The sequence below is a fragment of the Bos indicus x Bos taurus genome, chromosome 15, assembly GCF_003369695.1.
Source record: "Bos indicus x Bos taurus breed Angus x Brahman F1 hybrid chromosome 15, Bos_hybrid_MaternalHap_v2.0, whole genome shotgun sequence".
NCBI lineage: Eukaryota > Metazoa > Chordata > Mammalia > Artiodactyla > Bovidae > Bos > Bos indicus x Bos taurus.
The window spans coordinates 55,359,103-55,387,013 of NC_040090.1; the positions used below are offsets into that span (position 1 = coordinate 55,359,103).

Sequence of the window (27,911 nt, forward strand, 5' to 3'; positions counted from 1 at the left end):
CAGCTCCTTTTTGTAATGATTTCATCATTGCCACTGTCAGCAGTAATTTAAATGAAAGAAAGTGAAGTTGCTCAGTGGTGTCCGACTCTTTGCGACCCCATGGACTGTAGCCTACCAGGCTCCTCCGTCCATGGGATTTCCCAGGCAAGATTACTGGTGTGGGTTGCCATTTACTTCTCCAGGGGAACTTCCAGACCCAGGGATCGAACCCGGAGTCTCCAGTAATTTAACAGACACCTAATTTAAACTTAGGTACGTACTGAGATGGATGCTGTATTAGCTACACATACACACAAAATACAAATCAGTTTTGTACAAACTGCCCACGAAGGCCTAATACAAATTTATCTATTCACTGAATGACCCTGTATACTCACTCTCCAGGGTTCCTGTGAACTCTTAAATGCATAGAAATCTATTCCGAAAGCATTCAATAAAATAATCTGTAAGGAGTTAAAGGATTTCTGGCTTAGAGTCAGAGGATCAAGACGATAAAGTCCTGCAGAATTCCATTACAAAAGTCAATTCTCCAAAGCCTGTCCGACTTCATTTCGAGTAAAAGAGAATAATGAACTCCTACTTGAGAGTTAAGCGTCTCTGACTGGAAGTGAGCAAGTCCAGGTGTGGCTCTGGAAAGAAGCCACGTTGCTATGGCAACTTAAATCGCCATTTTAGGTCTTCTCGCGGCCTCCCGCCCAAGCGTCACTTCCGGTGTTACCTGTGTGGTTATCGGGAGCCGTAAACAAGGTGTGCAAACTTCTGGAGACCTGTCGGGATGCAGCAGAGCGGGGTTCCTGGAAGCCGTGGCTGCGCTCTGTGCCCACTGCTGGGTGTCTTGTTCTTCCAGGGTGAGTGAGCCGGCGGCGGGCTCGACTTACACTTCCGGCCGGGGGCTCGGGGAAGATGGTCGCTTTTCCGGTTCCGGTGGGGGGTCTGAGGAAAGCCCCCACTGAGCTTCTGGGAAGGAAGGAAGTAAGCGGGAGGCCGTGGCGGGGGATGTTCTCGGAATTACCACCCACTGAGCAGGGGCTCGGTTGCTTGTCAGTGTTTTCCCGAGCCCCTGAGAGCTCGACCACCTTGCGTGACTCTTGTATTGGGGCGAGGGCGCGACTTGATAGAAACACGGAGGGCACTGATTTTTGGGGCACCTGGCATTATCTTGTGATGAGTTATCAACGGTTGACTCGGCTGTGGTTTTGTGGGCCTTATCTTCTGCTTAGGAGAGAACAGTTCTAGTCTTCAGCAGTTTGTCCCAGTAATTTTGGGAAAGTAAATTCATGATTGTTGGCAATTTTATTTTTTGTAAGAGATTGTCAGGGCCAAGGAAGTAAAACATTTGTTAGCCGCAGAAAGGATGTGCTTTGATCTCGTGATAGTGATGCATTTGTTGAGGAAAAGCAACTGCTTTAGTATTTTAATAACAGTTTCTTTTTTTTTAATGGAAGGTAGGGAATGTCAATTCTGTTAAAATTTTAATTAAACATCAGTTAATATTCACTCTATGACATAATATTAAAATTTGGATAAGTTTTGCTTTCATTCAGTTTTCAAGTTGCATAAATTTCAGTCAACCTAATCACCTTCATCTAGGGTGCAATTATTTCCTGGATTTTTGTGTATGTATGTGTTTGTCTTCCCCAGGAAATCATATGTTAGTAGAGCTAGCATTAGAGTGAATTGTTAACTTTGTAAAAAATTTCCCTGTGGGAATTTCTGAAGAGGACCTTTGACATAAAGGCTTCAGGTGTTGTAAGTCTCAGCAGGTAGGGCTAGGGAGTTTTTATTTATTTGATGATGACTAGTATTTATGCCGCCAGGACACTCCCTGATCCTTCCCAGCTTTTCAGCTAAATTATTTTGCAATATACTATTTAGGCTGAATTGCTGTCACTCTAAATAATCCTGGTTTCCTGTCTCCCTCTTTCTCTCTCACACAAATGTTCAAATATTACCCTATTGAAAAAAAAAAATTCTAGAAATAGTGGGTGATCTCACAAATTTGAAGTCATTTCACATTAAAAAACATCCATCAATTCAGCAGGCCAAAAAAATCCAAGTGTTCAAAGTTGAGTTTATGGTCTGTATATACTTGTTGATTTATCTTTTGCCTTGAAAAGCAAAAGAAAAACCAAAACAGATATATTGAGATATAGTTCATGTGCCAAATGATTTACCTATTTAAAGTGTACCATTCAGGGAATTTGGGGATGGTCCAGTGGTTAGGATTCCTTGCTTCCACTGCAGGTGGCAGGGGTTTGGTCTCTGGTGGTGGTTCAGTGCTAAAGAATCTACCTGCAGTGCAGGAGACGCAAGGCTCAAGTTCTATCCCTGGGTTGGGAAGATCCCTTGGAGGAGGAAATGGCACCCCACTCCAGTATTCTTGTCTGGAAAATCCCATGGACAGAGGAGCCTGGTGGGCTAAAGCCCATAGGATCACAAAGGGTCGAACACGACTGAGCACGAGCACAATAGGGAACTAAGATTCTGCATGCTGTGCAGTGCAGCCAAAAAAGAAAAATAAAGTGTATTGTTTACAGTTGTGCAATTATTACGACAGTTTTATAACATTTGCATCATCTCAAAGAGAAACTGCATAGTCATTAATAGTCATGCCTTATTCTTCCCACTCCTCTGGTCCTGGCAAACACCAATTTATTTTCTACTGCTGTGGTTGCCTATTCTGGATATTTCATAGAATTGGACTTGTACAATATGTGTTCTTTTGTAACTAGGTTTTTTTTTTTTTTTCACTTAGTGTGTTTTCAAGGTTCATCTATTTTTGGGAGGTCTTACTTTTGAGTCTATTAGGTAATAGACTTTGGTTTCATTCCAAGTTATCTGCCTTGCCTTTTCATATTTTTGTTGTTGATGTTTAGTTGCTTAGTCGTGTTCGACTGTTTGCGACGCCATGGACTGTTAATAGCCTACCAGGCTCCTCTGTCTATGGGATTCTCCAGGCAAGAATACTGGAGTGGGTTGCCATTTCCTTCTCCAGTGCATCTTCCCGACCCAGAGACTGAACAGAAGTCTCCTGCTTGGCAGGCGGATTCTTTACTGTCTGAGCCACCAAGGAAGCCCAAATATGTAGAACCAGTGGATTAAGACTCCTAGAGCTTACACTTTTCTCTTTTCCATCTAAGTGTACAATTTTATGAATCAAAGTTTGACAGATTTGTAATTTGGAAAATTGGGTGTATAAAATTGGGAGTTTTATAATTTCTCTCCATTTCTTCCATGTATAAAATTACGTATGCTTAAATATGATTTTCTTGTTTTCTTCCCAGATTAAAAAAATTTTTTAATTTATATATTACTTCTGTTGGCTATTTTTACCTGGCAAAATGCTTTTCCCTCTGCATGTGTCCCAAGTCACTTCAGTCATGTCCGACTCTGGAATCCTATGGACTGTAGCATGCCAGGCTCCTCTCCATGGGATTTTCCAGGCAAGAATACTGGAGTGGATTGCCACGCCTTCCTCCTGGGGATCTTACCGACCCAGAGATTGAATCAGCATCTCATGTCTCCTGCACTGGCAGGCAATTTCTTTACCACTAGTACCACCTGGAAAACCCTTTTCTTTCTGGGGAAAAGATAAATATCCATTAGCACATTAGGCCTAGGGTGAAAGTTTCTGAATGAATGTAACTTTGGATGGATGTTTTTTTTCTCATTTTTTTTTTGAGTGGGAGAGATGAATTATTTTATATCCAGTGATTTTAGAATACTTTTAATTTCAGTAAAACATGTAGAGGAAAGTGCCCTTGTCATAAGTGTACAGCTTAGTGAATTTTGAGAAACTGAGCATGCCTGGTTAGCTAACCAGAGCCAAAATCAGGATGCAGGTTGTTACTGACTTTCCAGAAACTTTCCTCATGCCTCCTTTCAGGCTTTCTCCCTTCTCCTCCAGGGGAACCAATGTTAGTGTAGGTTTGTTTAGTTCACCATGGATAAGATGGTTACTTTTCTGTAACTATACATTGAAGACCTGCTTATCTAGTGTTTAAAGTTCAGTAAGGCCTGGCGTGCTGCAATTCATGGGGTCACAAAGAGTTGGACACGACTGAGTGACTGAACTGAACTGAAAGTGACTTTACATATTGATCGCTTTGTGGCAAAATTATGTTCATGGAAATGGAGTTTCTATAAAGAAGAAAGTTTCTAGTAGGTAGTTTTATTGAAGGTGTGCTTACTATAATTCATTAATCAAAATTTTCTCAGAACTTGTCATTTTTATGCTTACTTTATAGCAATTTTCATTTTGTAAAGGGAAACTCTTGGTTTTTTCCATTGAATAAATATTACTGAGCATCCATAATATGCTAGGTTCCATTTGGATGAGTTTAGGATCTATTGAATCAGACAGACAAGTCAACAGATTATTTTAGAATCTAGTACTAAGCAAAATGCACTAGAAACCATGACATCACAGAGGAGGTGCCCTTAATCTGCTAAGATGATACAGGGAAGACTTACTGGAGGTGTCTCAAAAATTAAATCTTAAAAGACAGATAAGAGTTAGGTCTTGAAGAATAGAAAATGGAGCTTCCCTGGTGGCTCAAATGGTAAAGAATCTGTCTGCAATGCAGGAGACCCAGGTTTGCTCCCTGGGTTGGGAAGATCCCCTGGAGAAGGGACTGGCTACCCCATGGACAGAGGAGCCTGGTGGGCTACAGTCCACGGGATCACAAAGAGTTGGACAGGACTGAGCTACTAACACAACAACAGTAGAGAAAGAGAGTAAGGAAAAATTCCAGACATAGAAACATAAACAAGGGATGGCGGTATTAAGTAATTTTCCAAACAAATTTGATTAGATTAACCTAAATCCCATGTTGACCCAGGTATATCTCTGTGGTCAGGAGGATGGTGTGCTGGATCTAGTTCCTACTGGCTTTCAAGAGTTGATCATGCATGTGTCTTCCTAACTCGCATTCACAGACTTTGCCATTTGTAGCTTGAAAATGGCCATGGTGGGAGTATCTGTACCACAGAAATTGTGAAACTCTACACACTTGGGTTTTCTATTTTTAGTTTTTCACCAGCACACCTCTGGATGTAATGATTGGTTTAGGCCAGTCTGAGGCACCATCCAGAGCTGGGAGTGAAAGTTAAAGTGAAAAGTGAAAGTTAAGTAGCTCAGTCGTGTCCCACTCTTTGTGACCCTGTGGACTGTAGCCCACCAGGCTCCTCCATCCATGGGATTCTCCAGGCAAGAATACTAGAGTGGGTTGCCATTTCCTTCTCCACGGGATCTTCCCAACCGAGGGATTGAACCCAGGTTTCCCACATTGCAGGCAGACGTTTAACCTCTGAGCCACCAGGGAAGCTGGGAGTAAGTAGGGTCTATTTATTCTTAATTTGCTGTTCTCTCACCAAATCCATTCACTTTTCTTCTCTGTTTTTCCTACTCCCCGGAAAGCTAACCTATAAACTACATCATCCAGGCTCCCGTCCTCTGGCTTCCAATTAGATTTGGTCAATGGGAGGCATTGGCAGGAGATTGGAAGGCAGGAGGAGAAAGACATTTTTCTTCCATACTCCCTCCCTGTCATGGTGCCATGGTTGATAGTGGCTGTGGATACAGCTTCTGTCAAATGGGCCACACATCCACCTCTTACCAGGCTGCAGTAACACCATTTCCTCTCTTTGCCCCTCAGGACTGGAGTGGTAAAGACTTTGTGCCTTCGTTGGGGATCTGACCCTGAGAAAGACAGATAAGAGTTAGACCTGACCCTGACCCTGAGAAAAGTCCCTCTGAAAAGTGGTCCATACACTTTTTAAAGTCTTAGCTGACTCTGCCTTCTGTTTCCTGCCTGGACATTGACAGAGGCCTGCAAGCTTTTGGGCTATGTGGGAAAGGTGGATATCCTGAGAAAATCTGGGTATCGTGAGGAAAGGAGATGAGGAAAGGAATGGGTATTGAGCTGGTAACAAACAAGAGTTCACTACCTTCAGGTTAGAGTCCTGTGGTGGTGATAGTCAAGTGAGTATATCCTGTAATAGTTGGACACTCAGAGGCAGGTCATGGCAGGCGACATACTTTGGGGAATCATTTGTGGTTGTGAAATCTGTAAAACTGGATAAGGTTGTCTAAAGAGAACATGTTGAAAGCAGGACCATGGGCTCAGGGTGAACTCTGAGCAACACCAATGTTTAAGAGATAGGGTAGGAAAAAAGGAGCCTTAGAAAGAAATTTGATAGAAACTCTCAGAGAAGTGGAGTGTGTACGTGTGTATGTATATGTAACACAGTGTGGAGATTTGGTTGGAGGGAGACTAATGAGATTCTGATTTTATAGCTTTAATCCATATTTCTTCTTTGGTATAAACCAGGATTGGCAAACTTTTGTAAAGGGCCAGATAGTATTTTAGGCTTTTAGGCTATATAATCTCTGTTGCAACTATTCAATTTTGTTGGAGTAGCACAAAGGGATCCCTACACAATACATAAATAAATGGAGCTGGTTGTGTTTGAATAAAATTTATCTATAAAAAGATGTTATGATACACACTACTATATATAAAATAGATAACTAATAAGGACCTACTGGGTATCACGGGGAAATCTAATAAATATTCTGTAATGACCTATGTGGGAAAAGAATCTAAAAAAATAAATACCTGCAAGGAGATCCAACCAGTCCATTCTAAGGAGATCAGCCCTGGGTGTTCTTTGGAAGGAATGATGCTAAAGCTGAAACTCCAGTACTTTGGCCACCTCATGCGAAGAGTTGACTCATTGGAGAAGACTCTGATGCTGGGAGGGATTGGGGGCAGGAGGAGAAGGGGACGACAGAGGATGAGATGGCTGGATGGCATCACTGACTCGATGGACGTGAGTCTGAGTGAACTCTGGGAGTTGGTGATGGACAGGGAGGCCTGGCGTGCTGCGATTCATGGGGTCGCAAAGAGTTGGACACGACTGAGCAACTGATCTGATCTGATCTGATCTGATACGTATAACTGATTTGCTTTGCTGTACAGCAGAAACTAGCACAACATTGTAAATCAACAATAAAAGTTTTTAAAAAAGAATGTAGAGAATAGTATAGAATATAACCATTTTGCAATCCTAATAAATAAAGCAAATTGATGATTAAAAAAAGCTTGATGTGGGCTAGATTTGGCCCATGGTCCATAGTTTGCTGACCCCTGCCCTAAATCAACTGCCTCCCCACCCCCAGCCCCTGATATTATCCCTTGGATATCTCAAAGTCACCTTAAACTTATCCAAAATCAAACTCATTTTCTATCCTGCCGAGCCTGGTACTTTTCTAGTCTTCCCTGTGTCAGTGAATGGTATCACCAAGACATAAACTTGGGAGTTACCCTTGACATTTCTCTTCCCCAAACATTTCACATATGACCTGTCACCAGCTCTTGCTGGTTTTATGTTGTAAGTACTGTTGTCTTCTGAGTTCTCTCCACGTCCACTGCCACCAAGTTAGTTCAAGCTTTCCTTATTTCCCCCTTTGACTATTTAAGTAGCTTCTTAGGTTATTTCTTTATATATACTCTTGGCTCACTCTAAGTGTCTTCCCTAGAGTGATGTTTTAAAAATGCAAACTTCATCATGCCCCTTCTCACTCCGTCCCATACTTAAGTATTTTCCACTTTGAAAGCACGACTTCCATTACTTGGAGAATAAGGACCCAAATCTCTAACGTCCTGCCTAATCTGGTTTCAGTTTACCTCCTAGTCACGTCTCATTCTTCTCTCTTGTGCTTTTGTGTTGTTGCCATTCTGCTTTTCTTTCTGTTCCCTGACTGACTGTCCTCTTTCTGGCACAGGACCTTTGCATATGCAGAATTCTCTGCCTGGAATGCTCCCAGTCTCCTCACGTTGTTACCCTTCCTTCAGAACTCAACCCAAAATTAATTTTCCTTTTCAGGGAAACTTTCATTAACCACTCCCTACTCCCCTGTCAAACTGATATAGTTCTCATAGCACTCTCTTTGTCTTTTCCATGTAGTGCTTATCAGAGTTTGTAATTATACATTTGTCTTTATGATTATTTGATTAGTATATTGAACTTCTGCTACATTAAAAAAATATTTGTTTATTTGGCTATACTTGGTCTTAGTTGTGGCATGTGAGATGTTTTGTTGCAGCTCGTGGGGTCTAGTTTCCTGCTGCTGCTGCTGCTAAGTCGCTTAAGTCATGTCCGACTCTGTGCGACCCCATAGACGGTAGCCCACCAGGCTCCCCCGTCCCTGAGATTCTCCAGGCAAGAACACTGGAGTGGGTTGCCATTTCCTTCTCCAATGCATGAAAGTGAAAGTGAAAGTGAACTTGCTCAGTCGTGTCTGACTCTTAGCGACCCCATGGACTGCAGCCTACCAGGCTCCTCTGTCCATGGGATTTTCCAGGCAGAAGTACTGGAGTGGGGCAATCAGGGATCAAACCCCAGAGTGTGGAGTTGTAGCCATTGGACCACCAGGGAAGTCCCCTTCTGCTGCATTTTAAACTCCAAAACAGGGAGTATATGTATTTTGCTCACATTTAATCTCAAACTCAGAGGGTGGCACAAAACAGATGCTCAATAAATCTATGTTTGAAGAATGAGTGAATGAATGAGAGTATCATCCTGGAAACTTTGAGACAGAGAAGGTCATGGAGCAAATGGTCACTCTTGCAGAGGGAGCCAGTAAAGTCAGGAGAGAAAAGTCAGTTTTGATCCCTTGGATTTTTCAGGTTTAAGACAATACTACCTTTTATTAAAAGTGGTAGTGGAGTCCAGGTTGTGCTGTAGGGGTCCAGGAGTGGATAGGCAGGAAAGAAAGGGAGATGTTAGATGTAGAGAACTCTTGCACAAACTTGGCTTAGGAAAGAGAGGGCAGTGGTTGGTAATGAATAGTATGACAGGGTTAAGGAAACTGTAATACTGTAACAATAGTTATATATTTGTTTATATAGATGAGAGAGACTCCTATGTTTTTAGAGGCTGAGGGAAGAGACCGCCCTTCTTGAAAGGGGTAAGCTGAAGATATTGAGAGGGTTTTTGTTTTTGTTTTTGTTTTTTCTGGAGCAGGGCTTGGAAGGGAGGAATTCAGGCAGAGAAGAAGGGCTTGACCTTGCATAGAAAAAGGGACACCACACCCTTTCAGATTGGAGGTAGGCATGGGTACAGACACAGGAAGGTGTGTGACTAAGCAGTTTGTACTGCTTCAAGTTTCTTGAAGAAGAGAGATGTTTTCTTTTGAGAATGAGGTGTTTATAGGTTGTACAGGGGATAAAAGATAATGGCAAAGTTTGAGGAGTCAGAGGAGCTGACCAAGGCTGGTGAAAGAGTCGTCATAACTTGGGACTTCCCTGGTGGTCCAGTGCTTAAGACTCTGGGCAGGGAGTGTGTGTTTGATCCCTGGTCAGGGAACTAAGATCCCACATGCTGTGCAGTGTGGCAAAAAAAAAAAAAAAAATCTAGATAATTTAAAAAAAAAGTCATCTTGCCTCATTAAAGGCTTAGCTGTGATGGAATTCATGAGTTTCTTATGGTAACTATTTGTGCAACGGTGTGATTTTTCTCCTTCAGTAGATACCAGCTATAGTCTAGACGTGGTCATTTAGGCTGTTTTTCCTGAATCAGTGCAAAGGAAAGATAGGTGTCTAGGAGGCTTAAAAATGTTGAAAATACTATAAAAATGGGAAAGGAGGAGAGTGAGGGACTAATAAGCACACTTTGTTGCTATATGAGAACTTTGGTGACCTGTCCACCTCTTTCTCTCAGTCTCTCTTTGCTTCTCTTCCTCTGAATTTTGCCCTTAAGTTACTTCTATTTAATGGAGGAAATTATCTTTACAAATTGAGTACAGACAGTGGTATGTATGCTTGAGTAGCACTATATGCTAAATATTATGTGAAAATTGAAAAAAATAATAAACTGCATCAGAGAACTTGGGAGGGCATTGTAAGGGAGCTGATATTTGAGCTGAGTTTTGAAGGGTGTGGGGGATGTGGTGTTGTGGGAACAACCCAGGCAGGTTTGGTAGGGATGGGGAGAGCATTCTAGACAAAGACATAGTCAACGAAAGTCACAGTGGCATGAAGGATATAGTAAATTTGGGAAATGGTAGGACATTTTGGGCATAGTGAAGGGAATGGGATGGGTAGTGGGTACAGTAGCAGAAGGAGGCCAGATTGGCACTATTTAGATTTTATGTTATAGCCCAATAGAAAATTCCTGAAGGTTTTTGAATCTTCGTGGTGTTCATTTTAATGATAATAGCATTTATTGGAAGTTTCAATTTCGGGTTCTATGCTAAACATTTTATGTGTTACCTTCTTTAATCTTATTAGATCCTCCCAGTGACTCAGTGAAGTAGGTCTTTTTTATTATTCCCACTTAGAGTGAGAAAGTTGAGTCTGGAACAGGTTAGGTAACTATAATCAAGATTTCATAGGCAGAAAGTAGCTGGGCTAGAACTCAAGTTCAAGTCTGTCTAATTCTAAATCCCAACTTTAAAATCTCTCTGGTATTCTTATGTTTTAAGATAAAGATAGTGGGCTGGTCAAAAAGTTTGTTTGGGTTTTTCCATAAGTTCTTATGTAAAACCCGAGTGACCTTTTTGGCCAATCCAAATATATAAAGGATATGAGGAGAATGTAGATTATCCGTTTATTATTTATTTCTGCTTTCCAGTTTTTAGAGCTGCATCTTTAGTACAGAGACCCTGTATCTTGGATCAGGAGTGAGGGCTTAGGAGCGACTAGGTTTTGAAGGATCAAGTCTTTCCAGACAAAGTAGCAGCATTTGCAAAGGCATGGGAGGAATGACAAGTTTAGCATGGCAAAGTCAGGATGTTTTAGATGAGCCAAAAATAGTCCTCATTTTGGGGATGGGCTTAGTCTTGGTCTTGTGAGCTTAGTCTTGGTCTCCTCCTTTTAAGAGGAATGTGAACAGACTGGATTGTCCAGAGAGGAGAGAGAAACGTGATTAAAAGCAGCAGAGGTAAAGGCGGTGGAATGGATGACTCATAAGTATGTCTGTGATAAGAAAGGTTGAGAGCCCAAGTTCAGTTCAGTTCAGTTGCTAAGTTGTGTCTGACTCTTTGCAACCCATGGACTGCAGCATGCCAAGCTTCCCTGTCCTTCACCATCTCCTGGAGTTTGCTCAAATTCATGTCCATTGAATTGATGATGCCATCCAACCATCTCATTCTGTCACCCCCTTCTCCTCCTGTCCTCAGTCTTTCCCAGCACCGGGGGCTCATGCAATGAGTCAGCTCCTCATATCAGGTGGCCAAAGTATTGGAGCTTCAGCATCAGTCCATCCAATGAATATTCAGGGTTGATTTCCTTTAGGATTTACTGGTTTGATCTCCTTACTGTCCAAGGGACTCTCAAGAGCCTTCTACAGAACCACAGTTCAAAAGCATCAACTCTTCGGTGCTGAGTCTTTTTTTTTTTTTTCCTCTAGGCCTTCTTTTTGGTCCAACTCTCACATCCCTACGTGACTACTAGGTAAACCATAGCATTGACTATATGGATCTTTGTTGCAAAGGGATGTCTCTGCTTTTTAGTATGGTGTCTAGGTTTATCATAGTTTTTCTTCCAAGGAACAGGTATCTTTTAATTTCATGGCTGAAGTCACTGTCCTTAGTGATTTTGGAAGCCAAGAAAATAAAGTCTGTCACTGTTTCCATTTTTCCCCCATCTGTTTGCCATTAAGTGATGGGACCAGATGCCATGGTCTTAGTTTTTTGAATATTTAGTATTAAGTCATCCTTTTCACTCTTCTCTTTCACCCTCATCAAGAGGCTCTTTAGTTCCTCTTCACTTTCTGGCATTAGGGTGGTATCCTCTGCATTTCTGAGGTGGTTAAGGATAGAACTAAAGAGTTGGCAGTAAGGATGAAGCTAGCTAATGCGCATTGATCACTTACTCTGGGTTAGGTAGGGTTCTTAGTGTGGCACCTGTTTTAATTCAAACATTTCTCACAGTTACCTACTAAGGTAAGTGTTATTATTCTCATTCCTACCAGAACGAGAAGCTGAAGAAATCAAGTATGAAGACCACAGAATCAGCAATTGATAGGGCTGGGATTTGTATACTGTCTCAACCAGAGGGACTGCTGGTTTTCAGGATGGTGTGTGGGTTTGTTCTCTTTTGAAACCTTGCAGCTCTCTCTGCCTTTGGCCTGCCATATGAATCATAGCTCATTGTGGTGGAGAAGGAAGCAGGAAAAACGAACTGCTAGTGGCTTACTTTCCTAAAAACTGGCTCCCTAGTGGGAGAGAAATTTCTACTACTGTTCTCTGAAAGTAGAGGGAATTGTCCAAAGAAAATGCCAACTCTTTTAGGGGAGACAGGGTTTCAGAGTTGGATCTATGGCGGTGGTTTTGGACAGAGGAAGTCTCTAGAGAGTTTTAAAATCATATCTTATTTTTACATTTTAAAATGCATGAAATTGCCTAGAGGCTGCCATGCAGAGTGAGGTAAGTCAGAAAGAGAAAAAAATATCGTATATTAACATATATTTGGAATCTAGAAAAATGGTACTGATGAACAGATTTGCAGGGCAGAAATAGTGACGCAGAGAATGGACTTGCGGACACGGCAGGGGAAGGAGAGGATGGGACAAATTGACATGAGTGACACTGACATATATACGCTACCATGCGTAAAGTAGATAGCTAGTGGGAAGCAGCTGTACAGCAAGGAATACTAAGCTCTGTAATGACCTAGAGGATGAGATGGGGGATGGAGTGGGAGGAGGCGCAAGGGGGAGGGGATACATGTATACTCACAGCTGAATCATGTTGTTGTGCAGCAGAAATGAACACAACATTGTAAAGCAATTATCCTCCAATAAAAAAAAATAAAAAGAACCTTACCAAGCCAAAAAAAAAAAATGCATTAAATTGCAAATTTAGTAAACTTTTTCCTGCCCCTGATTTACTTTTAATGGATATGTGATTCATTCAGATTCAGATCAGTCGCTCAGTTGTGTCCAACTCTTTTGACCCCATGAATCGCAGCACTCCAGGCCTCCCTGTCCATCACCATCTCCCAGAGTTCACTCAAACTCACGTCCATTGAGTCAGTGATGCCATCTAGCCATCTCATCCTCTGTCGTCCCCTTCTCCTCCTGTCCCCAATCCCTCCCAGCATCAGAGTCTTTTCCAATGAGTCAACTCTTCGTATGAAGTGGCCAAAGAACTGGAGTTTCAGCTTTAGCATCATTCCTTCCAAAGAATACCCAGGGCTGATCTCCTTAGAATGGACTGGTTGGTTCTCCTTGCAGTCCAAGGGACTCTCAAGAGTCTTCTCCAACACCACAGTTCAAAAGCATCAATTCTTTGGCGCTCAGCTTTCTTCACAGTCCAACTCTCACATCCATACATGACCACTGGAAAAACCATAGCCTTGACTAGACGGACCTTTGTTGGCAAAGTAATGTCTCTGCTTTTGAATATGCTATCTAGGTTGGTCATAACTTTCCTTCCAAGGAGTAAGTGTCTTTTAATTTCATGGCTGTAGTCACCATCTGCAGTGATTTTGGAGCCCAGAAAAATAAAGTCTGACACTGTTTCCACTGTTTCCCCATCTATTTCATTAACCGGCTTTAAGAAAGGGAAAAACAAAACAAAACCAGATAGAACCTTGAGGTAGATTTATAAAATTCTTTGAAAAAAATTCCAATTCTTATTTCTGCTGGTGGTTGGGACAGTGATAGCTTTAGGTTAACAGCTGAACTGTATTTGGGGTAAATCCCTCAGATACAATAGTTGTCATACTCCTGCAGTGTAAGTGTGTCAAGGGAGTGGGTGGCATTGCCTTTTAGCCTTCTGTGGGCTGACATGCTTCATTATCATTAATTTAACCACAAGTCTATTGGAAAAATGCTGGTATGACCAGGTTTAAAATTTTTACCCAGACTTTCATTCTATGACTTCATTTCGTAAAATGATGAACCACCACCCCACTGTTAATTAATGTAGATATCTACTCCCTATCCTTTTGGGCCTGCCTGAGAAGATGTTTATTCCCATGGCTTTTTGATGAGAGACCTAAAAATGATACCTACTGCTTCTGTGTTGTTCACTTACATCTATGTATTCCATCCAATGCACACATTTTTAAAGTTTGGGCTTGCTTTGATTAGGTGTTTATGTCATCTTTTCCCTGGAGATTAAAGCGGATGCCCACGTCCGGGGTTATGTTGGAGAAAATATCAAGTTGAGATGCACCTTCAAGTCATCCTCTTCTATCACAGACAAACTCACCATAGACTGGACATACCGGCCTCCGAGCAGCAGTCGCACAGAATCAGTAAGTGTACACTTTAATTTTTACAGCATTCATTTATTTGGCTGTGTTGACTCACATGGGCTCTTTAGTTGTGGCACGTGGTCTTAGTTGCCTCACAGCACGTGGGGTCTTAGTTTCCCAACCAGGGATAGAACCCACGTCCCCTGCGTTGCAAGGTGGATTCTTAACTACTAGACCACCAGGGAAATCCCAGTAAGTGTATACTTTAAGGCTCTTTCCTTGAGCTTTCTGTGGTCAACAACTCTGGAACCCTTTTATTCTAAGTCACAGGCATACTTTAGGCCTTCTCATCTTCAAATAGAAGATGAGCTTCTATTAAATAGAAGGAGATGAGCTTCTACTCTGTATGACAGCCATTTTTGGTCATGGAGGGCTTTTTCTTCTACATAAGAATCTTGCAAATATGCTATAGGAAAAAACCAGTCAGAAACTCAGAGGAAATGTGGTTTAATTTTGTTTCCCCTTTGTTGTTTCATTTTGCTTGGCTTCATAGCTTGAGTTTCAGATTTGTTGTACAAAAAGGGTACCTCCAGGCTGTTGGATAGAAAAATTCTACAGGTCTCAGTCTTAGACATCCTTTCACTTAATACTGCTCATTTCCTGTCATGTGAGGTCATCTCTGTGGGTGTATCTGTTTGCATATCGGTACTGTGTAGATTTATCTTGGCATCTTCTCCAGTGTATAAACATCTGCATTGATTTACATAGCTCCCTTTGAAGGAAGTGGTGGCACCTTATGTTGATGACAGATGCTGTTGGTGACATTTGGTCTTGAAATATTAGAAGCAATATATTTTAATCACACATATAAAACACGTTTATGGCTCAAATCCATTGTGGATGTCTAATTGAAGATTGCAATGCTATTAAAAAATACTTTCTCCGTATGCTTTCAGCAACATCCTAGGTCAGGATACATTTTATTAAGAATGTGAATGTCATAGCGGTATGTAAGATTGTGTTTTTGAAAGTATCCTTCATTTGTTATCCTATTTCCCTCACTGGAAGTACTTTCTCTTTGATTTTAATGTGTAAGCTTTGGACTTTGTTTTAGGAGCCATTATTGAATGCCATGTAGCATCTCCCAGTAGCTACAGTAGGTGTCCCGGTAGGGTGTTCTAGTGACGGTGGCTCCAGTGAGGGAAGCAAGGCTGTATTTGCAGTCCCTTTTTCTTTAGACTTAAAATAGGTCACTTTATTTTGAGTGGGCAGGAAACTATGGCTGGCTTTATATGACTCTTCTTCCTTGGCCAAAAGTAGGACAGAATAAACAATGGGGATTTTCTAGGGGTAGAAACCTGAAATGCAAACAGCAGTTCTCATATGATGCTGCTTTTTGTGAGGCTAGTCAGGAAATCAGCAAACACACCCAAGCTGGAATTATTGGACCCTTAAAGTTTGCATTATGCTATGTTGCAGTTATGTGCTCAGTCAGGATTCTATCAAACTAATCAGATAACAGGATTTGAATATCACTAGTTTAACTGGAAATTTACAGGTTAGATTAATCTTGAAGATTCACAGTAGGCTTTGTTTTGTCAGTCAGTTCAGTTCAGTCACTCAGTCGTGTCCAACTCTTTGGGACCCCATGGACTGCAGCACACCAGGCCTCCCTGTCCATTACCAACTCCCAGAGTTTACTCAAACTCATGTCCACTGAGTCGGTGATGCCATCCAACCATCTCATCCTCTGTCGTCCCCTTCTCCTCTTGCCTACAATCTTTCCCAGCATCAGTGTCTTTTCAAATGAGTCAGCTCTTCTCATCAGGTGGCCAAAGTATTGGAGTTTCAGCTTCAGCATCAGTCCTTCCAATGAACACTCAGGACTAATCTCCTTTAGGATGGACTGGTTGGATCTCCTTGCAGTCCAAGGGACTCTCAAGAGTCTTCTCCAACACCACAGTTCAAAAGCATCAATTCTTCAGCACTCAGCTTTCTTTATAGTCCAACTCTCACATCTATACATGACTACTGGAAAAACCATAGCCTTAACTATGACCTTTGTTGGCAAAGTAATGTCTCTGCTTTTTAATATGCTGTCTAAGTTGGTCATAATTTTTCTTCCAAGGAGTAAGTGTCTTTTAATTTCATGGCTGCAATCACCATCTGCAGTGATTTTGGAACCCCCCAAATAGTCTGCCACTGTTTTCACTGTTTCTCCATCTATTTGCCATGAAGTGATGGGACCGGATGCCATGATCTTTGTTTTCTGAACAAAAATTGTTTTGTCAATAAGGAGTTTTAAACCCTTTTATGCTGATGCTGATAATCTGTGATAGGTATTCTTTACCTCCCTCTTTGGAACACTCAAAGAGTGTTCCAGCTGTGTAAATCAATTAGTAAACAGATATTGTTTACTAATATCTGTATTTCCCACTAGCTGGTAAATTCCTGCCCTAATCCCACTGTATCATTTTGCTAAACACAGTGACTAAGGGCATGTAGTAGGTGTGCAACAAGTATTCATTGAATGAATGCCTGAACCAGGAAGTGATTTAGTGTCCTCTCTGGGAAATTGCTTTTCAAAATTGGGCAATGCAGTTTGTAAAAGCCTGGGCTCCTAAGTGGGGAGGATACCAAGTAAGAAAAGAACGAGGAAAGGCTAGAGTCTTGCAAAAGAGAGAAAGATGATATTGTATTGTAGGGCCTGCCCAACCTACCATCAGGTGTAATGAGGTGTTTTTTGGCGATTAGGTATGTGATCACCAATCTGAAGCAGTGTTGTTTTAATTCAGTGTATATTCATTGAGTACAAATCACACATCTGACTTGGGGTTTTATTAATTTCCAAGATAGATGACTTGAGAGAGGCTTATGTTATAGTCTCTTGGTGATTTTGAGGATAAATGAAAAATCTCTCTGTTCCCACTTATTCGTTGTGTGCCTTTGAGTAACTCACTTAATTTTCTGTTTTTGGCCTTGTTTCCCCGTCTGCCCCGTGGGTAGTTCAGTGTTGTTGTGAAGGTCAGATGAGTGAATGTGTAGAGATTGATCGCACCCTATGAAGTACCATATGATAGTAGGTGCTGCTTTAGGATAGGATTTATCGACTTTGGCACTATTGGCACTTTGATGCAGATAATTCTTTGTTGTGTGGGGCTAGCCTATGCACTGTAGGATTTTCAGCAATATCCCCTGGCCTTTACCCTCCAGATACCAGTAGTACAACAAACAATATCTCCAGATGGTGCCAAATGTCTTGAGGGTAAAATTGCCCCTAATTGAGACCTACTACTTTAGTACTTTGGGGAGAAGAGGTTTGAGAATCAGAATCTTTGGATTCTTTCATTAGGACTATTTTGGGGACAAGTTTCATAAACCTGTCTTTTTAACCTATAGTACAGAAGTGAACAAAGTGTAAGAAAAAATTGTCCAACTGGGAAAACCCATTATACATTTGTATTTTATTTTGGACCTACTTAGATTTACGTTTCATTGCATTGTCCATATTAACTCTTTTTTTTTTTCTCATGGTGTTGCTTTCCTAGATTTTTCATTATCAGTCTTTCCAGTACCCAACCACAGCGGGCACTTTTCGGGATCGGATATCCTGGGTTGGAGATGTGTACAAAGGGGATGCATCCATAAGCATAAGCAATCCTACCATGAAGGACAATGGGACATTCAGCTGTGCTGTGAAAAACCCCCCAGACGTGCACCATAATATTCCGGCGACAGAGCTGACAGTCACAGAACGGGGTAAGCTAACTGCTACCAACCTTGTGCTGCAGTGAGTGCTCTGGGACTTCTGTGGTGGTTTGTGGAGAGATCAGTGATAAGCAGAACTTACCTTATCTTTATCAGAACATTCTGCCATCTTGAATTGTCTTTGAAGATGAGTTCTTTATTTTGCAAACTAAAGCTTTTTTTTCCCCCAAATATCGTCAGTTTCACCATGATTCTTCTTTAAATTTTCATTTCAGGTGACCAGAGTCTTGTGGAATGTAATGAAACCCCTGAGTAAATGGAGGGTTGCTATCTGTGTGAAACATGTCATTCTGGTTTCCCTAATATGTTCATACCCTCAGTTATGAGACTGTGTTTTTGCCTGAGTCTTGAAAGGGTACTTCCTTTAAATATGGAGGCTGCACATTTCTTTTCTGTTGCAAAGAGCAGCTGTTTGCATTCGGTGTGAAACATGAGTGGGATAAGGACTGACCTTTTTTCTTCCACCATTCCCTGGTGACTATTGAGTGGTCATTCTAGTCCTTATTTGGATTTGAACCAAAGATTTAGAGATAGAGACCTGCATTATGGTTCATTATAGCTACTTTGTCATTTCTCAAATCTTTCTGTATGTCTCTGTCTCTTTCCCCCTTCCCTTTCTCTTTATTTTTTAGGACAACTCATAGATTTAAAAGATATGGGCACATTCATACTGCTGGTGGGAGTAGATACTGGTATAGTTTTTCTGGCAGACTGTTTGATAGTATAAATCAGATACCTTAAAATTATATATCCTTTGATCCAGCAATTCCATTTTAAACTGTTTTAAAAAATAGGGCTAAGTATGAACGTTTATATACAAGGATGATCATCGCTACATAACTGATAGATTCAAAAATTGGAAACAACTTGAATATCCAGCGTTAGCTGATTAATTCAATAAATTATTCAATATGCAGAATACTATGCAGCCCTTTGGAGAAGGCAATGGCACCCCACTCCAGTACTCTTGCCTGGAAAATCCCATGGATGGAGGAGCCTGGTGGGCTGCAGTCCATGGGGTCGCTAGGAGTCGGACATGACTGAGGGACTTCACTTTCACTTTTCACTTTCCTGCATTGGAGAAGGAAATGGCAAACCACTCCAGTGTTCTTGCCTGGAGAATCCCAGAGACGGGGGAGCCTGGTGGGCTGCCATCTATGGGGTTGCACAGAGTCGGACACGACTGAAGTGAAGGGCATGCAGCCCTTAAAAAAAGTCACAGTTGGACTGATGAAGCTATTTACAGGGCAGGAAAAGAGATGCAGACTTGGAGAATGGACTTTGTGGACACAGTGGGAGCAGGAGAGGGTGGAGTGAACTGGAAGAGTGGCGTTGACACACGTGCACACCACGGGCAAAATAGACAGCTAGTGGGAAAGTGCTGTGGGGCACAGGGAGCCCAGTTCGGCACTGATGGCCTGGAGGAGGGAGGGGGGCTCAGAGGGGAGGGAGATACGGACACACAGCTGATTCACACTGTTGCACAGCAGAAACTAGCACACCATTGTAAAGAAATCATGTGTGTGTTAGTCAGTCATATCTGACTCTTTGTGACCCCATGGACTGTAGCCCGCCAGTCTCCTCTGTCCATGGGATTCTCCAGGCAGGAATACTTGAGAAGGTTGCCATTTCCTTCTCCAGGGGATCTTCCCAACCCAGGGATTGAACCCGAGTCTCCTGGACTGCAGGTGGACTCTTTACTGTCTGAATCACCAAGGAAGCCACCAATTATACTCCAATGAAAAAAATAAATAAAATGGAAAAAAATCACACATGGATGGAATATTTATGGAAAATATTTATATAGTAAATAAAAAAGAGGTTAGAAAAAGTATGTAAAGTATGGTCTACACTTCTGAACATATAGTCTCCTCCCTGTATTCCCACTCATACCCACATACTCCTGGGGATTACCCTGGTGGTCCAGTGGTTAAGACTTCATCTTCCAACACTGGGGGTGTGTTTTCCATCCCTGTCAGGGGAGCTAAGATCCCACCTGCCTCATGGCCAAAACCCCAAAACATAAAACAGAGACACATACTCCTAGAAAGAAGAGTGAACAGATAGATACTGACATGTTGATCCTAGGTATCCAGATTATGGGTAAATTTTAATCCTTTGTATTTTTGTGTGTTTTCTAGTGTTTCTACCATGAATTCATTCCTTTTGTAATCAGAAGGAAACTGGAGCAAAAGTAAGACTATCTCATGTCATAGGAAGCACTTTGCACATCCTCTTTTACCTTCTCTTTTCCTCCTTCAGGTTTTGGCACGATGCTGTCCTCTGTGGCCCTTCTTTCCATTCTTGTCTTCATTCCCTCAACTGTAGTGGTTATTCTGCTACTGGTGCGAATGGGAAGGAAGTCTGCGGGGCTGAAGAAGAGGAGCAAGTCTGGCTATAAGAAGTCGTCTATTGAGGTTTCAGATGAGTAAGTCCAGTTGCAGTCCTGAGCCGTCAACCCTCTTCAGAGCCGTGCTTTCTGGACAGCACCAGACCTCTGCATCCATGCCTTCCTTTCTTCCAGGCTGACCTCAGTTCTGCTGAAAGGGAAATTTGTGGATATTAATTTGGAGAGAAAGAGATAGAGGAGTTAATAGCATGGTCCTAGTCTCTTTTTTTTGGAAATAAGATTGTACAGTGCTGTGGTTCAGAGGGTAAATTCTGAAATGAATCTCTAATTCTTTCCAAATGAACAGGAGATCACCAAGTCAATTATTTTTTCCTTTTCCTTGTTTTGGCACCAAGCTGACAGAAATGCCTGAGCAGTGAGAGAGGCTTTAGAACAGCCATGGAGGGCAACATAATTTAAATAAGCGAGCACTATTCTTGGTCAGCAAATGCTCCAAAGAGGTTAACTGGATTCTGATTATCAAAAGCAGGTGAGCAGGTGTGATCCAGTATTTTCCCTAAGAACAAATCCACTAAAAAAAAAAAAAAAAAGGTAGCAAAAGTCTACATAAAACTCTGTTGATTCTCCATTGTCAATTTCAGGGGCTTGGAACCTTGGGAGAAAAATCTGACTTTGAGAGAGTCTAAAATCTTTCTCTGTGTGTGTGTATGCATGTACACATTTATATAATGGGAGTAAGAGTCCCCTTTAAAGGAATCTGTGGCCTCCCACAAGGCAAAGAACTCTTGGTAAAAAATAACTAAAATGTCTATTTCTAAGTATGGTCCAATAAGACCTCCTTATGATCTAAGCCTGAACCACATTGTTTCTTGCTATTTCTTCTCATTGGTTCCAGTGAGCTGTTTCCTTCTCCAAACCCAGTATACTCATTTAGATCTTTAAAAATAACTATTTATTTATTTGGTTGCTCTGGGTCTTTGTTGCTGTGCACAGGCTTTCTCTAGTTGCAGCCAGCGGGGGCTACTCTCCAGTGCTGGTGCACGGGCTTCTCACTGTGGTGGCTTCTGCTATTGCAGAGCATGGGCTCTAGAGCGTAGGCTCAGTAGTTGTAGCACATGGGCCTAGTTGCCTCACAGCATGTGGGATCTTCCCAGACCAGGGACTGAACTGGTGTCCCTGGCATTGCAAGGCAGATTCTTAACCACTAGACCACCAAGGAAGCCCTATTTAGATATTAAAAAAATTTTTTTTCAATGTGCTTTCCCTCTCACCTGGATTCCCCTCCCTCCTTCCCTTGTTTGCCTGGAAAACTCTTCCTTATCTTCCAAGACCCTGCTGCAGCTTCTCCTTCTCTTGAATTTCCCTGACTCTTTCAGGGTAAACTAATCTCTCTCTCCCCTTTGCTGCTGCAACAGTTTGATTTTAACTCTGTGAAAACATTTATCACATTGTATTGTGACATACTTGTTACGTTCTAATGGGTCTTTCACCCTCAGGAAATCATGAGCTCAAGGAACAGTGCCCAGACATGATTGATGCTGAGTATATTTCTAAATGAACAGTTGCCACTAGCTCTTATTTATTGAGCACTTACTATGTGCCAAGCACTGTGGCCCATGATTTACATGTTTTTATTTTGCATATACTCCTCACCACTATCCTTTAAGTGTAGCTGGTAATACCTGCATTTTGTAGATGAGGAAACAGGCTCCTGGAGCTTAAATAATTTGCCCAGTCACCCTGTTAGTAAGTGGCAGAACTGGAATTTAAAACCACACCCGTCTGACTTCAATACTTGTCCTCTTAACAGTCACTACCAAGGATGGTGACTGTCCATATTTGGTCTGTCCTCTTTCTACAGCACTGACCAGGAGGGGGATGACTGCATGGCGAAGTTCTGTGTTCGTTGTGCCGAGTGTGTGGTAAGCCCATGCCATTTCACTGTTCATACTTTATTTTCCTGCTTAATTAAGGTAATCCTTTGTCCTCAGAGAAGCAGGGGACATGCAGGTAGGTCTACAGCAAAGTATGAACCAAGGTCTTTGCCCAGAGCATTTTAGTCTCAGGGGACCCTTCCCAGTTCTAACCACTATTTTATTTTCTGTCTTGTGGGCACTGAGTGGTGTCCTTAGGTTAGGGAAGGGGACTGTGTAGGCAGCCTCTGCTGACTAACAGGGAGCATCCTGAAAGAGGAGTGTCCTGTGTTGCTAAGGTCATAGTGGGAGAGCTGGCTGAACTGGCTCAACCTAAAGCCAGTGGAACTGAGCTTTTCTGCTGAGCCTCAGTTTTTCCCAGGAAATTAGAGTGATATCACCATTTAGATGACTTGATTGTTTTGTCCATAAGAAATACCCATGTTGGAAGGCTTGAGTTTTGATTGAAATTGCGGAAAGCACTTGCTGTGACTGGTAGGCTTGCGTGGCTGCCCCAGGATCCTAGGAGGAGAGGCTTTCTGATGTAGTACTGTTGGAAACAGGTCAAAAGCAACTCATGATCTAATATGAAGTATACCTGTCATTTCAGGGTTTAAGCTGGAGCCTTCTTTGTACTTACTGCTAAGCTCAGCACTTGGCCAGATGACTACAGCCCAATTACTCATCACAGTGTTCTTTGTTTCTCTTTCTCTCATGTACTTGCGTATTATAAGTGGCTTCTCTGATGAGAGAAAGGTGGATAGTGCCAGTGGATAAAATCTAATTAAAACCCTTTGGGATTTGAATATTTTGATGAAACAAAATAAGCTAATGTCCTGAAACTAACACAACATTTTTAATCAACTATATTCCAAGATAGAATAAAAACTTAAAAAACAGAGGAAAAAGAATCATTTTTCTGAAACTAATACAGCATTGTTAATCAACTATATTCCAATATAAGGTAAAAATTAAAAAGAAAAAGAATCACTTTGCTGTACACCTGAAACTACACAACATTGCTAGTTATGTCTCATCCTCCAGGACACAGTTGAAATGTTCAGTTCAGTTCAGTTGCTCAGTCGTGTCCGACTCTTTGCGACCCCATGAATCGCAGCATGCCAGGCCCCCCTGTCCATCACCAACTCCCAGAGTTCACTCAGACTCACGTCTATCGAGTCAGTGATGCCATCCAGCCATCTCATCCTCTGTCGTCCCCTTCTCCTCCTGCCCCCAATCCCTCCCAGCATCAGAGTCTTTTCCAATGAGTCAACTCTTCGCATGAGGTGGCCAAAGTACTGGAGTTTCAGCTTTAGCATCATTCCTTCCAAAGAAATCCCAGGGCTGATCTCCTTAGAATGGACTGGTTGGATCTCCTTGCAGTCCAAGGGACTCTCAAGAGTCCTCTCCAACACCACAGTTCAAAAGCATCAATTCTTCAGCGCTCAGCTTTCTTCACAGTCCAACTCTCACATCCATACATGACCACAGGAAAAACCATAGCCTTGACTAGACGGACCTTTGTTGGCAAAGTAGTATCTCTGCTTTTGAATATGCTATCTAGGTTGGACATAACTTATCTTCCAAGGAGTAAGCGTCTTTTAGTTTCATGGCTGCAGTCACCATCTGGAGTGATTTTGGAGCCCCCCAAAATAAAGTCTGACACTGTTTCCACTGTTTCCCCATCTATTTCCCATGGTGTCTCAGATAGTGCTTCATGCTATAGAGAAAAAATAAAATAGGAAGAGGAGATGGAATGGCTAGAGAAGGGGGTATGGTACTAAATAGGATGGTTGGGGGAATTCCCTAGTGGTCCTAGTGGTTAGGACTAGACACCTTCACTGTTGTGGACCAGGTTCAATCCCTGGTTGGAGAACTAAGATCCCATAAGCCATATGCTGTGGCCAAAAAAAATAGGATGGTTGGGGGCATCTTTATTGAGACACTATTTAAATAGACATCCAAAACAAGAAGCAAGAGACATGGCTACCATGGAGGAGCATTATTCTAGGCAGAGGAAATGGTTGGCGCAAAGACCCCGGGGAGTGGCCATGATTGGCATGTTCTAGGAACAGCATGGAGACCAGTGTGGCAGGAATGAAGAGAGCAAGGCAAAGAATAGCATTTCTTCAGAGAGATAACGTCATATCTTATACAACGTTGCATGACTGTAATGACCTAGACTTTGAATCTTACTGAAACAGAATCCACTGGAGGTTTTTGCAAAGAGAACGCTGAACTGATTTAAGTGCTAAAAATGTCATTCTGGCTTCTGTGTTGAAAACAGGTGGTGAGGGACCATGACAGAAACACAGTCCATTTAGGAGACTTTAGCAATAATGGAGATGAGGGAAAAGGGTGTTGATCTGGACCAAGACGGTGGTAGTGGGGATGGTGAGAAGTGGTTGTTCTCTGGTTATAGTTTGTAGGTAAAGCCAGAAGGACTTCTTGATGAGTTGCATGTGTCTGTGAACAAAAGTTAAGGATAAATCCAAAGTTCTTGACCTGAGCAAATGGTAGAATAGAGTTGCCATTTTCTAATATGTACAAGCCTGTGGCTGGAACAAGTTTTAGGCAGAAGATCAGGAGCTGAGTTTGGATATATTAAATTTGAAATACTTAGTAAATTTAGGTGGATTGAGTCAGTGCCGTTTTACTCTTAATGAAGCCCCTAGCTGAGTTCCATTTGGGGGGCTCTTCCGTATGGTCTTTACCTGAATTCTGACTGTGGCATGTACTTCATATACACACCACAACTACTATTCTTTCCTTTCCAGGATTCAGACTATGAAGAGACATATTGATGGAAGTTTGCATGATTGAAGAAGAGTCACCTAACAACAGAAAATGTTTCATTCCACTGGCAGCTAAATCCTCCTAGAGAAGTGGAGCTGGCTTGGACAATAATGGTGGAGAATCCTGGAAGTCATCAGTAAAGACTTTAGGAGTGACTTATTTATTGAAGAAATATTCTTTTTGTATTTATAAACTGTTCAAAAACTCTCAGAAGAGACTCATAACTACCCCTGTTAATAACTTATACTCTAATTGAATGAAGGAATTCTTTTCCTAAGTAGATAACTTTTTGTTTAGTCTTTGCTCTTGAATGTATTACATGTTTTCTTCCAGTTTTTATGAGGGAGAATCCTAGATGTTGGCCACACTGCTGAAACACACACACACACACACACATATATGTATGTATGTATTTAATGAAATGGATCTTAGAGCTTCCTGATGTGCTCCTGGACAAAATGTTTTTTGGGGATATTCTTTGTTTTTTGCTCCATGAATATTTTCAGCTGTGAGTTAGCCTACAGCATATACTCATTGGTTTAATTATCTCATCATCAGTTGTGTTTGGGAGGCTTGGAGTGTATAACCCCAGTTTTTTAGAGATGGTGGGATTGGGAGTCAGTGGTTTATTTGACTGAGTTTCTAAAGTATTAAAGTGTCAACAATTTACAATTAAGAAATGCTGAGATGGAGGGGTTCCCTTCTTTTTCTCACTAGGTGCAATTTGTTATTTTACTTTCTTACAGCTGAGTGGTTTATGGTTTCCTTCTTGACCTTTCAGATCAGAGGCAAGAAAAACTCTTCATAGGGTTTTTAGTGGGGATAAGTAGAATAACTTTACCAGTTATTTGCAATGAAATCTCTTTTAACCTATGCTGTTCTTAAAAATTTTCTTCTAAAATGCAGAAAATATGAGTGAAAGAAGGTATTTATAAATCCTTTTTTGCATAATATTTGAGATAAGGAAGTGAGGGTGTACACAACTTATAGTTCCTTCTTCTGTTCTCTCGATATCTTCTATCAAGTTCCTCCATTCTACTGCACCACATTATTTCAAATATTAATTTACATGGGATTTTCTATAAGCCATTAAGAAATATGTATGACATATCAGGAAGGGTTGACTGTCTAGTCCTCTGTAATAGAGGGATAGAATTTGCTTCTTAATTATGAGAGACAAAAAATGTGTCTCATAATTTGATTCTTTTAACAGGATAGCCCCTTTCTGTGATTCTTTGCTAGTGACTCAGGAGGTTTCCATATTATAGCACAATGCACTGTATGCTGTACAAAAATCACTTTTATATTTTTTTGCCAAGATCTATTTTTAAAAATTTAGGTTATTCTGTCTCATAGATTTGGCCTGGCCTTTTATGTTAATCTAGTCCATTAATGAGAAAGTCTGATTAGTTAATAGATGTTATGATTTACCTCTGATCATATAAGAAAGAAGAGGCAGAAGCAAGATTGTCATCTGCATCTACAGTGGTTAAGTCTTACAGTCTTGGGCTACTTGTAAAGTATGCGGTTGTCTGGGGCCAATCTAGTGAGACAGTCTAGTCTGACACCTCAAGGCAGAAAGGAAAACAGTTTGAGCAACAAGAGTAGATAATTTGGGCTCTAGGACATTTAAAAGATAGAGATCTAGTTGTGAGATAGACTTCTTGTGGGTCCTTATTCTTTGAGAAAGAGATGATGTTACAGGAATCCAGGGAAAGTTATATCCCATTCAATAAAGGACCAGTTTTGACTGAGTTTTCTGGCAGTTTCCTTTCAGGCATGTTATAAGGATTCATCCAGCGGGATATGTTTATCAATTTAGGTAAATAGTGCTGTGTGACTGCCTGGCCATGTTATTTTGTAGCCTTGATCATGGTTTGAATCAGTTCCTTCCTTTTTAAGTGACCAAATGATGCAATCCTTCAGGGTAGGAGAGTAAGTTGACCACTAGTCTGTTCCATGGATTTGTGGTCACATCACAGTCTTAAGGTTGCTCTCAGTCTCCTTCTTCAGCCCTTTTATTGGGGTCTAAATTACAGCTCTTTTTTTTCTTCAAAGAAGCACAAAGCAGTGTTTGGATACCTGCCTTTTAAGGATGAAAGGAAGATAAAGTGTTTTTTTTTTAACTTACTGTTTTAATATTTTCTAAGGTGCTACTGTCTCTTTTTATTTTTTTCATTTTGCTTCTCCATGAGTTCTTATCACACTTTATGGAGACCAGCCTTGTCTAGAAACGGAATTGAATTCTGAACCTTCAGAGCGGGTTAAAAGCCTTTCAGAATTTTTCTTTTGGCTGCTGAAGTCTTTACTTGTGGCTACATTGCTTTTATGAGTTTTGTGCATTGAGCTCTTAATTCTGTTACCAAATGTGAACTTATAAAATGTTTTGTGTTTCCCATGTGACCTAGTACCTCAAGCTTCTTGGGGGGCACATTCTCTGCAGCCCTTAAACTGGGCTCTGTGCTTCACGAGGGAATGTTTCATGTCCTTGTTTAGAAAAAATTCTGGTGGCCAAATCCTGAGACTGCATGTTCTTGTGTGTTACTCGGTTATGATTCCAAACAGGAGTTGTAAGAAGACCAATAATGTGTGGCACAAGACTCTCATTTAATTGCACAATTAAAACTTTGCTGCTAGAAGAGGAAACTCCATCCTTTTGACTCTAGTATTGGACTGTTACCTGCTGCATTTCACTTTGTTTCTTGTTTGTTAATTTTTGTAGGAGGATATGCACTATTGGGTCATATGCACAGACGTTGTAACTCTTGAGATCTTTACCACATCATAGTTAATAAACTTCTTTGCACTTTCTGGCTACTTTTTGGTGTGTGTGTACATATAAGACTAGAGCCATCATGTGAAAGAGAAGGGAGG

At 41.4% G+C, this 27,911-nt stretch overlaps 1 protein-coding gene across 3 annotated transcripts; it reads left to right on the forward strand.

The window, feature by feature from the left end:
- Positions 1-462: 462 nt before the first annotated feature.
- Positions 463-27,854, forward strand: MPZL3 (myelin protein zero like 3). Of its 3 annotated transcripts, none has more exons than XM_027563606.1 (6): positions 463-848; positions 14,104-14,270; positions 17,759-17,969; positions 20,241-20,406; positions 22,190-22,250; positions 25,019-27,854. In XM_027563606.1, exons 1-6 carry the CDS (start codon positions 776-778, stop codon positions 25,043-25,045), a joined length of 705 nt encoding a protein of 234 aa, XP_027419407.1. In that variant the 5' UTR covers positions 463-775; the 3' UTR covers positions 25,046-27,854. The 3 variants fall into 3 exon arrangements, with proteins under 3 accessions (XP_027419407.1, XP_027419409.1, XP_027419408.1); XM_027563607.1 differs by lacking the exon at positions 463-848 and adding an exon at positions 889-972 and having other exon boundaries at positions 14,130-14,270; XM_027563608.1 differs by lacking the exons at positions 22,190-22,250; positions 25,019-27,854 and adding an exon at positions 20,724-20,788.
- Positions 27,855-27,911: the final 57 nt, after the last annotated feature.